Consider the following 11,782-nt stretch of genomic DNA (forward strand, 5'->3'; position numbering starts at 1 on the left):
GTTTAGGGTCACAGGGCATGAAAATCACAGAGCTGTGGCTGGCTGGAAGTCCAGGACTTTCCAACTCTGAGCCAGTGCTCCTTCCACTGCTCCCAGCTGGTTGGTTCCAGTCCTCAACTAAGAACTCTCAGAACAGGTGCTGTCCAGGACAGAGGTGTTAGTATCCCCACCATCCTGCCTGAGCCTTCACCTTTCACCCATCCCGCATAACCAGCAAAGTGGGATGGATGCAAAGTCTTCTCTCAGCACAACTTTCTGATGCCACATGAGGTCCTTACCCAGACATGCAGACTCTGGTCTCTAGCTGTCGTACAAGTTGCTGAAAGGACTCCAGGTCTAAGTCAGACAGAAGTGGATTTGAGTCTAGCCCTACCTGTGTGACCTTGAGAAAGTCCCAACCTGTGCTAGCCGAAGCTTGCTCATCTGTGAAGGGGGAATAACAGGTCCGACTTCGCTGCGAGTTTTCAGTGAGAGCACCCGTGTCTCAGCACAGGGCCCGACACATGACACGCAAGGTCTCCCTGAAAGTGAGCTGTTGGGACTTTCTGTTATTGTTTAGCCCCTCCCCTCCTTATTCTGTCCCCCTGCCTGCTGTCACTTCTCACCTGGTCTCCCTGACTCCAGCCTCAAACTCTGCAGCCCATCTTCCTGCTGTGGAGGCAGTTTTCCCTGAACTTCCCTCCTAAGCCTGTGCCTCTAGATGGCTCGATGCCAACATTGCCTCCTAGCCACAAAAACTCCCCACAGACTTCAAGCTTTCACGTCTAATCCTCAGACAAACCATCTCAATCCCACAGGATGAAAGGGAAGAAGTTAGCTTGTTGGGGTAGCAAAAAGGAGGGAAAGGTTTGGGAGGAGAAGCAGAGCTCAGGATATGTTTATAGGGTAAAGGAAGGAGTCTGGGCTTAGAATGGCAACAGGGAGCACAAGGAGGGTATGGGGAAGGGCTCAGGTAAGTAGTCAGAGGTGGACAGAGCTGGTTTGCTGGGGTGAGTGTGGGCAGTGCCAAGCAGCCTGAAGCAGAGCTCTGGGGCCTGCCAGGCGGACCAGGACCTTCTGAGGCAGTTCCCTTCCTGTGGACCACCCCACAATCCCGTGCAGCCAGCATTGCCTGCACACCTACTAGGCTCCCAAGAGAAGCAGAGGAGGTGGAGGATATTCCTTTCACAGGGTGAAAGAATAGAGGGTGCATAGAGAAGGGAGATCTGGGAGGGCAAGCGCAAACAGAAAGGCTTCCTGGAAGAGGTGCCACTTAAACTGAGCATTGAATGCCAGGCAGGAGCAGGATGACACATGAGTATGACACATGAGTCCCTGGCTCCTGAGGGTGGGAGATGAAGGAGCTTGGCACCCCTGACTTGGTTCCCTTCCCTCAGATGTGGAACGGAGGAAGAGCCCTGTATGTGGCTTCGTGACCCCCTTGCAAGGACCAGAGGCTGATGAGCACCGGAAACCGGAGGTAGCTGAGGTTCCCAGCCCACCTGCCTCCCCACCAAACCTCCCTGGTGGCTCCCATCTCTCCTTGCACTGTGCGGGAAGGGCTAGCCCAGATGGGCAGCACGTGAGTGGTAGGGGTCAGGGTGCGGCCCCTGGCACTGAGCCCCGCCCTCCTCAGGCCGTGGTCCTGGAGGGGAATTACTGGAAGCGGCGCATCGAGGTGGTGATGCACGAGTACCACAAGTGGCGCATCTACTACAAGAAGCGGGTCAGTGGGGGCCCAGCGGGAGGCCCCAGACCATTCCTCTGAGGCTGCTTTCCCCACCACCATCACCTTGCCCCCTCCCCCGGCCCTCCCAGTTTTCCACACCTCCCCACCCTCTTCTGCCCCCCACCCCGCACACCCCGATCTCCATTCCAGCCCAGGATGACAGTGCCACCGTGTGGCCACAGAGTCTCCTCGCAGCCTCCTTACTTCCCAGGGCGGAAGAGCACCAGAGGGCAAATGGGATACCCCTAGATCTGGGGAGCATGTGATAGAAGAGGCCTTGGCAGGGAGTGATGAAGGAGGGGGCAAGGGATCCAGTGTTCACCTCTGTGTGTTCCTGCAGCTCCGTAAGTCCAGCAGGGAAGGGGATCTCCTGGCGACAAAGCAGGTAGGTACTCAGGCAATTGACTGCCTTCCTCTGCTGGGCAGTGCTATGGCAGAGCTTAGGGTGTGATGTGAGCAGAGTGGGTGTGGCTGATGTCCCCAAGTGGATTAGATGAGCCCTTCTCCCATAGGGAGGGGAAGATTTGGTGCTTGCAGCGATGGGAAGACAACAAGCTTTCTGGTTGTCTGTGCAAGTCCTGCAGAAGCAGGGGAGAATGGGGGTTCAAGCAAGAAATGTATTTGGAGCAGAAAGGGGACCCTTATCTCTTCAGCGGTTTGTCCCATCTATCCCCTGGGAGGGACTGTTGGACGGTGACCCTGGCCTTCCCTGCAGCAAAGAAAAATGGAAGGGCCGGGGCAGACCCCTTTGCCCCAGGGTGGAGAGGAGTGGGGTGCAGTGGAGCTCTCAGACAGTTCCTGATGGCTTTGTGTTCCTAGGTGGAAGGGGGGTGGCCGCCACCAGAGCGATGGTGCGAGCAGCTCTTCTCCAGCGTGGTGCCGGTGCTACTGGGGGGCCCCGAGGAGGAGCCTGGTGGGCGACAGCGTCTGGACCTTGATTGCTTTTTGTCTGACATCTCTGACACGCTCTTCACCATGACTCAGCCCAGCCCCACACCCATGCAACTGCCCCCGGAGGATGGTGAGGGCCAGTGCCCGGGAAAGGAGGCCTGTGAGAGGCCAAGCGGCGGGTCCAGGGAGGATGCTGGGGATGTGTGCCCCACTCCACCCTGCCTGCCACTTCTGATAGCACACTGCCCCCTCCAGCCTACATGGGCAATGCTGACATGATCCAGCCAGATCTGACGCCTCTGCAGCCCAGCCTGGATGACTTCATGGAGATCTCAGGTGGGGCAGGCCCCTCCCCTGGTGGGGGTGGGCAGGGCCATTGCCAGCCTGGCTGAGGCCTCAGTCCCATCCCAGGCCCCTCTTGGAGAGCAAATGGTCTGAGGGATTTCTGAGGGCTCTGCCTTGGGAGGCAGCTGGCATGGCCTAAGCTGAGAGCAGAGCCAGACAGGGATCTGGGTTAGGGGACAGGGCGTCAGGGACAATGAAGCTGCAGGCTCTGGGAGCTCTTAGGGAAGCAGTGATGCTGGGACTCGCTCAGGGGACTTTGGTTTGTTTGGGTGTATTTACATAATACATTTTAGAAGCTATTTATGAAAGAACATTTCAAACATAATCACAGAGTAGAGAGAGAATAGTTGAACGTAACCATTACCTGCTTCAACATTTATCAACTTTGCCAGTCTGTTTCACCTGGACCTTACCCACTTCTTCCCTCCTGCACTATTTTTATGATCCCAGAAATCGTATCTTGTGAAGCATTTTTAAAAGTAGCATTTTCTCTCTTCCTTTTTCTGACCCCCGGCACCACCAGGTCACTGGTTTCTGTGTCCTTCCAGAGACACTCATGTCTGCACAGCTCATGTGGACAAGTCTCTTGTTTTCACAGTGGGCTCTTCCCCACGTTGTTTTCTTTGCTTAGCTATATGTCTTGGAGACTGCTCCCTATATTCATACACTTAGGAAGCTCTGAAGCTAAGCTGGGGGTCAGCTTGCACATTCAGCCTATTTCAGCCAAGGGTCAGGGAATTGAAAGGGGGTGCCCCCTCCACTTCCCTACAGGGTCCTGGGCCTGTCACTCAAAAGGTGAGGCGGGGCCTAGGGAATGAGGAACCACCCCCACCCCTCCCTCAGCCCTGGGCAGGGTGGGGGCTGTGGGGTCAGAAGTGTTGATGGCAGTGCCCTGGGAGCACAGCGGCCTGGGAGGGCAGCAGACCTGTCTGGGCACACAGACCCCTGCCACAGGTAGGAGCCCAATCACCCCCACCTCAGGCTCTGAGCAAAACCTGGACAACTGGGGCTAGGAAGAGACTTCTCTCAGTCCTAGATCGCTGCTGGGGTCGGTGGCACAAACAGCCTCTCCTGAGGGTCACACAGGGGAGGGGGCTGGCGTGACCCCTCAGATGCTTTGTGTTCTGGGAGGACAAGGAGCACCAGGAAACCAGGTATTTGATTGTCCCTGAGAATTCTTCACTTGGGAGACAAACCCAGAGGAGGGGTAAGCCCCATGGAGGAGGGAGCTGACCAGGGGCACTCAGTGAAGGGGAAAGGGCTTGGTGAATGGTATTCAGCAAAGGGGAGGGTGCTCAGGGTCTGAGAGGGGCTGGTGGAGGGGAGGCCTGTCAGAGGACAGAATGGAGGCTGGGCGGGGGGGGGCTCAGGCCTTAGTGGGTGCTAGGGATAGGAGGCTGCTTCTGTGCAGGGCAGGGACAAGCAGAAAAGCTGTGGTGAGGGAATGCTGGTAATTCAAGGATGAGCTGGACTGGCTACTCCCTGAGCCCTGCTGAGCCCTTGGGAGTGGGCAGCAGCAGGGAGCTGCTCTGGGGCCAGGCCCAGTATGTGGCAAGCCTAAAGGGTGCATGGTCTCTGACGTGTGGAGGTGGAAAGATGTAGACCTGCACACACAGGTCTACATACATACATGCATGAGCAGATGGGGGTGAAGAGCAGACATGCAAGCTGAGCACCTCAGTCACCATGTCAGGTGCACACAGGCTCAGTCCTACAGACAGTGGGAGAGTCACACAGATGCTGTGAGACCACATGCTGACACGCACAGAGCTGGCTCCTTAGTGGCATACAGTGCCACATGGGGTCACATAAGATGTACCTGTAGGCCTAACCCCTCCCTTTGGCCTTGAGGCTCGGCATGGTCTAGCTGTGCCACTCCTGGGTCTCCTTCGAGGTAGCCCCTGGGACAGCGGCATTACCAGCAATCTGGGCTGGGGGGGCTGGGCCTATCCAAGGTCATGGGTTCTGGTCTGACCAGACCGGTGGCCTTGGGAGCTAGACCCAAGGCTAGCCAGGGTCAGAGAAAGGTGCCCGGAAGGGAGCGGGTGGGCGGGTGGCAACCAGGCCCGGGATGTGGTTAGGCCACTGGCAGCTGCTTCCCAAAACCAGAATAGCCCAGGGCTTACACAACCCGCACCTCAAACAATCTGGCTGCCCCTTCCCAATAGCTCTTCCCGGCTTTCCAGCACCCTCTTGCTCCTGCCCCCAGTCTGAGATCAACCTCTGACCCCTGCTTTCACCCCCTTAGCCCCTTCACTGCCCCTCCTGGGATATAACCTTAAGGCCCCACCTGTTGACTTTCCAACAACCCCAACTTGTTCCAGATACTGACCTCCTGACCTCTCTCACCCCTGACTCATCTCTTGAACTCCTGTAACCCTGGGGCCCCTCCCCATCCCAGACCTCCTCCCCCTGGACCTCACCCTTTCCCTCCCTGGCACTCTTTACTACCCAGCCAGCCCCTTTTATGTACCCAGCGAAGTTGGTAACAGTGGGAGCAGATAAGGGTAATGCCCAGGCCTGGGGACAGTGAAGGGGGTGCCTCATGAGCCAAGTACAGGGCTGCTTGGCAGGGCTGCTTCCTGGGGTCCCTGCACACACCCTTACAGAAGTTCTCTGCTGCTTCCCACTCAGGCCCATCCCACCCAAGCCTCAGTCGCTGCTTCCCCTGAGTGAGACAGAAACTCTGCCAGTTTCACAATCTCCTGTGGAAGCCCCTGCTCCCCCTCCAGCCCCCACCCCACAGCCAACCAACCTAGGGACAAGGGCACAAGGCCTGCTCTCCTCCCACTGCTTCGAGTCTCAGCCCTAACCTCTTCCTATATATCTGAATTACAGATTTCTTCGCCAACTATCGCCCCCCACCGACGCCCACGCCTTCAAACTTCCCGGAGCCCCACAGCTTTGGCCCTATGGCTGACCCCAACTTCAGCAATGGGATCTTGGGCTCAGAGGTACCCCCTGCCTCCTCAGGCATGACCCACCTCTCAGGGCAGGTGAGCTTGCTCCATCCCACCCTATCCTGCCCAGTTCACCTGCCCGCATCTAGGAGGTATTCTGGGAACTTCCTGAGTCCTCTGTCTTGTGCGTGGTCAAGGGGGAGAAAGACCCATCTTGTCTCTCTGCAGGGCACAACTCAGCTGGGGAGAAAGCCCTCCTGGAGCACAATTGGACAAAATGGTTGCGGGAGGGAGGCTGAGGACAAGGGGAGCAAGGAACAGAGCACCACCCAGGGCTGGGTTGCTCGGGGAAGACTTCCCAGAGGGGGATTCTGGGCCTTAGTGAAATGGTGGGGTTTGGACAGAAGAGACCAGCTGAAGGCAGGCCTGATGGGAGGAGATGCGTGAATGAGCACATGGAGGCAGAAAGCTGAGCATGTGTGTTTAGGAAACAGCCTTTTTTTTTTTTAATATTAAGCACGTTCCAATTTTTTTTTAAGATTTATTTATTTATGCATACAAGAACTGGGGTGCAGGCCAGAAGTGTGGGGGATGAGAGGATTCACCAGAGACAGAGTGGGGAACAGAACAGATGAACTGACTGAAAATACACTGCTGAGGGGAGCAGTGGGGGAGACAGGAGAGGTCTGCTGCGCCATGAGGGGTTGCTCCTGACTAGGGATCGAACTCGTGCTATGGTGGGTGCAGATAGCTTCATAGTGCTGAGACTTAACCCCTTGTACTGTCAGGGAGGCCCAAAACAGCCATTTTTGACTTAGGCATCCGCAGGCCTCCCTGTGGCTAGATCAGATGCCTTCCCCCTCCATCATCGCTCTGCAGATACTATAGCAATTCCTAGTTGAGGGTCTCCATCCTCAACTAGATAGTGAAGGCCTGAAAGGGCTATGTCTTCCTCACCACTGCACTTCCATATCTAGAAGATTTCATCCACATTAACAGCACCGAGGAAATGGCTGCCCAATGGTTGAACGAGTGAATTGAGCGAGTAAATGGAGTGGGTACATGAATATGTCGGTGGACGGGAATGTGGGCGGCACATGGGGCAGATGCATGCATGGGTTGGTGTCTCTAGGTAGATGAGAGGTTGGGGAGGGATGGGTTGGTGGTTGGAGTCATGGATGAACAGTGTGGTGGATTGACAAGTGGGCTGGAGGATTGGTAAGTGGCTAGCGAAAGTACTGATGGATGGGTTGGCGGATGAATGAAGTATAGATGGTTGGACGGATTGATGACTGGGTCGGTACTTGGTGGACTGATGGAGAGACAGGTAGATGAGCGAGCTCATAGGTGAGAGAACAAAGAGGTAGGTGAACAGATGAAGGGTGAATGGAGGAAGGGTCAGTGGATTGGCACATGGTTGGCTAAATTTTTTTTTTGTGGGACCCTTGCCGGCGGCCGGGGAAGGAACCGGTGCCACAAAGGCTGCGGGCAGCCTCACAGCCCAGCGCTCAACCGCTGCGCCACCAGGGGAGGCCTGGCTAAATTATTTGGTGAATGAATGGATGGAGAAGAAGATAATGCTCTTTTTCATGCCAAATTTGTGCATAAATGTGTTCCACTCCTTCCCCTCATTAAATGATCATATCCTTGATGCGCATGTTGCAGGGGGAGGATCGATTCTCTATCTCTCCCAGTGCCCAGTCCAGAGTGCATTCAGGTTGGGAGGCTGCTTGAGTGGCCACAAAGGCCATCTTTCCCCCCTTTTCTTTATCTGTTCCCCCCATCCAGGCTCAGAGCAGCTGTCCAGGCCCCCTGGACTCCAGTGCCTTCCTGAACTCTGAATTCCTCCTTCCTGAAGAACCCAAGCCCAAGCTCCCACCCCCTCCTGCCCCCCCACCCCTCCTCCAATACCCTGTCCCTGCCAAGGGGCCTGCTGTGGAGCCCTGTCCCTCAACCCCCTTCCCTCCCCTGGCTCCACCCACTGTTTTGCTGCCAGAAGAGCCTATCTTCTCACCCAGGTTCCCCTTCCCTACAGTGCCTCCTGCCCCCGGAGTATCCCCACTGCCTGCCCCCGCAGCCTTCCCACTCATCCCACAGCCTGGCTCAAGCGCTGTCTCTACCTGCTTCCCCATGGACCTTCTACCCTCAGGGTATCCGGAGCCCCCATTTGGGCTTCATTTCACAGTGCCCCAAGGTGTGCAACCCAGGGGCAAGCCTCTCACCCCTTCCCCTAGGGGGCAGAAGCCCAGCCCCCCAACTCTGGCCCCTGCCACTGCCACTCCCACTGCCTCTGCTGGGGGCAACAACCCCTGCCTCACACAGCTGCTCACAGCAGGTGAGATGGGAAGAGCAGCGTCAGCAGTGGGGGGACCAAATCTGGAAGTAGGGACTTGTGGGAGTGGAGGATGAAGGTTGGGGGAGGTTCAGCTGGGGGGCAGGGTGGTGAGGAATGAGGGGCATGGGCCTGAACCAGAAAGGACTAGGGGCTGTTAGGAGAGAGGGAGTGTGTTCCAGGGCAATGATGGGGGTGGGGCCAGCCGCAGAGGCGCTCACAGCTCTGTCTATGCACAGCCAAACCCGAACAAACCCTGGAACCACCACTCGTGTCCAGCGTCCTCCTCCAGCCCCCAGGATCCCCGGTAAGATGGCAGGCACTAGGAGGTGAGGGTGGGCCAAGGGACTTCACCCCAACTCTTCCCCCTTCTCCACCCCAGCAGGAGACGGTCCCTGATTTCCCTTGCACCTTCTTTCCCCCGACTTCGGCCCCCACACCACCCCGGCCACCACCAGGCCCAGCCACACTGGTCCCTCCCAGGCCCCTGATTGTCCCCAAAGCGGAGCGGCTCTCACCCCCAGCGCCCAGCGGTAAAGAGGGTTGCAGGGATTGGGGAACTCTAGAGGATCAAGGGAGGGGAAGAAAAAAGGGGTGACTACATCTGGGTCAGGGTGAGGCACTGGGCAATGGGACCCTCTCTTCTATGTTGGTCTTTCTGTGGGTCTGTCTGTCCCTGCCACAGGTGGTGAGCAGCAGCTGTCCCGGGAACTTAACTCCGTGCCAGGCCCAGGGACTCTGAGTGTCCATGTCTCTCCCCCTCACCCCATCCTAAGCCGGGCCCGCCCAGACAACAATAAGGTGGGTACTGCCCTCCACCCCAAGTTCTGTTTGCTGCCTCCAAGGCTCTTCTGCGCTCCTTCCAGAGTTCACCCTGCTGTCTACCCCCAGACAGAGAACCGGCGCATCACACATATCTCTGCGGAGCAGAAGCGGCGCTTCAACATCAAGCTGGGATTTGACACCCTACATGGGCTGGTGAGCACACTCAGCGCCCAGCCCAGCCTTAAGGTGAGCCCCAGTCCAGACTGGCTCCCCAGAACCACACAGCCCCTTCACAGACCTTTCCCCTCAAAATCAAATCCCAGGGTTCCTCCAGTTAGCCAAGTGCCTCCTCCCACCCCAGTGCCTCAGTGGATCCGGGGTGGGGTGACCCCCAGAACTTGAGCCAGCACTGGTGATGCCTGCAGGTAAGCAAAGCAACCACGCTGCAGAAGACGGCTGAGTATATCACCATGCTGCAGCAGGAGCGGGCGGCCTTGCAGGAGGAAGCCCAGCAGCTGCGGGACCAGATCGAGGAGCTCAATGCTGCCATTAAGTAGGTGGGGGACCCGTGGGCGCTGGACCCAGGGGTATGCCTCCTGCCTCCCGACCCCTGACCCACCCCACCTCCCCAGCCTGTGCCAGCAGCAGCTGCCTGCTACCGGGGTGCCCATCACACATCAGCGTTTCGATCAGATGCGGGTCATGTTTGATGACTATGTCCGGACCCGCACGCTGCACAACTGGAAGTTCTGGGTCGTATCCTCACTTGGCCAGTAGCGGAGTGAACGCTGCCAGCAGCCCAAGCTGCAGCTGACATAGGCTCAGCTCCCAGACAGGGTCTCAGAGCTGTCCCAGGGGAACAGGCTTCTCCTACGCACTCCTCCCATGCCTTGGCATCTTGGGCCAGCAGGGTTGCCCAGCAATGGGCTGGGAGCAGAGGGAAATTAAAGAAAGAGTCCCTGGATAAGGACCCCACAGCCCTGGCCACAGAAAGTCTGGCCAGTTGGGGTTGGGGGGACGTGCTAAACTCAGTGGTGGGAGTGGGGCGAGCCTAGAGAAGCCATGGAATCTCCCACTTCCATACCAGCGAAACTCTTGACTGAGCCAGAGCAGGAAGCCCAGGAGAGGGGGACAGTCCAGGCCAGAAAGAGGGCCAAGGAGGAGCGAGGAGGAAGGGGTTGAGAGGCAGAGAGAGGGCAGACCCCAGCAGGATGGGAGGGTGGCAGCAACAGAGGATCAAGGTGGGCCAGTAGTCAGGCCCCTCCCCTGCTTGGTGGCAGATGTGGGGATACTATGTGAAGTGGGCAAAAGTACCAGCTGGCCCACAGGCTGCTCCTTGACGTGGGCACAGTTCAGCATCCTCATCCGACCTCTGTTCGAGTCTTTCAATGGGATGGTGTCCACAGCAAGCTTGCAGAGCCTCCGCCAGACCTCGCTGGCCTGGCTGGACCAGTACTGCTCCCTACCTGTTCTCCGGCCAAGTATGTGACCACCTGCCTGCCCACTGGGATGTCCAGACCTCGGGGCAGAGGGTTCTACTCTACTCAGACCCCAGGTCCAGCCTGCTCAAAAGATCCTAGGGTTTTGGCCACCCCACCATGTCCTCTGGACAATCCCCAGCCTCTGGGATGCCTGCAGACAGAGGTCCTAGGTGGGGCCGACCATCTTGCCAACTAGTCCTCACCTAGTCTCTTACTCTTTAGCATCCAAGGGAAGGGCCCTGACCCCAGGAGGCACCTCTCTTTCTTTCCCCAGCTGTTCTAAACTCCCTGCGCCAGCTGAGCACATCCACCAGTATCCTGACGGACCCAAGCTGTATACCTGAGCAAGCCACGCAGGCAGTCACAGAGGGTACCCTTGGCAAACCATTATAGTGCCGGCCAGACGCTGCCACTCACTCAGCTGCCCTGGGACTGTCTTCCTGGCTGAGGACTCCAGGGATAACTTCTGCATATTCCCCTCCTGCCCCAGGGCCTGGTTGTACCCTTTCCTGAGGGTTGAGCAAGGTCCAGGTCTCTTCCCACCTCTTGGAAGCCAGGAAGAGCTGATTTCCAGGCTGTGACCCTGGGAAACTCACGCCCCCTTATGGGCCACCATTTTCCAGACTAAAAAATGGGAATGGGGGAACTTCAATCAGAAAATAATCCCACATCTCAGTAGCGGTGATACCTGGGGGCCTAAGTTGGCAACTCAGGGACCCTGAAGAAGAGAAGGGGATCTGTTTCCCTGCCACCCTGCCTGCTTCCCCAAGGGAGGGGTGCCAGCCTCTGTTTCTGAACAGAGAAGCAGTAAAGGAGGCTCCCTCTCTCTCACCTTCACTGGTAAACTAGGGGTTGCAAGATTGCATCTCTGAGTGGAAGGTCTGATCCGGGAGAGAGCAGGGCAGGGGGTGGCCAGGCCAAAGCAGGCATCTGTGTGTGTGTGTACATGTGCGCGTGCATGCGTACGTGCATGTGTGTGCGTGTGTGGATTTTGTAAGGAATTCTTGACCAATAAAAACAAAAACTGTAGGGACTGTCAGCGTGTCTTGCTCTGGGACAGAGCAGGGTGGCAGTGGGAGGTGGCTGGTAGAGGGGCTGGCAGGCCATGAAAGGACTTTAGTTTTTTCTCTGAGCTAGTAGCTTTTTAGCAGAGGTGGGACAAGATCAGAGGTAACTTCTTCACAGGGTCCCTCCGATGGCTGAACTGAGAATAGGCTGCAGTGGGGCAGCTAGAAACAAGGAGTGTGGTCAGTTTTAGGCTGCTGCTGTCGTCCAGGAGAGAGATGACACAGTCTTCCTGGAAACTCTCCCTCTGTGGACAGAAGAAGGTTCAGAGAGGGTCACCACCTTCCAAGTTGGA

General features: G+C 57.2%; 1 protein-coding gene across 1 annotated transcript; it reads left to right on the plus strand.

Moving 5' to 3' along the window:
- Window positions 1–1,663: 1,663 nt before the first annotated feature.
- Window positions 1,664–10,815, plus strand: MLXIPL (MLX interacting protein like; the record flags this gene model as incomplete). Its single annotated transcript, XM_084251150.1, has 14 exons — window positions 1,664–1,705; window positions 2,049–2,093; window positions 2,528–2,729; window positions 2,855–2,935; window positions 5,783–5,940; window positions 7,633–8,179; window positions 8,416–8,483; window positions 8,559–8,709; window positions 8,862–8,977; window positions 9,068–9,187; window positions 9,367–9,494; window positions 9,574–9,697; window positions 10,293–10,422; window positions 10,697–10,815. The coding sequence occupies 14 exons, from the start codon at window positions 1,664–1,666 to the stop codon at window positions 10,813–10,815; spliced, it is 2,031 nt and encodes a 676-aa protein (XP_084107276.1).
- Between the last annotated feature and the right edge of the window lie 967 nt (window positions 10,816–11,782).

Source organism: Talpa europaea (assembly GCF_964194135.1).
Source record: "Talpa europaea genome assembly, chromosome: 12".
Classification (NCBI taxonomy): Eukaryota; Metazoa; Chordata; class Mammalia; order Eulipotyphla; family Talpidae; genus Talpa; species Talpa europaea.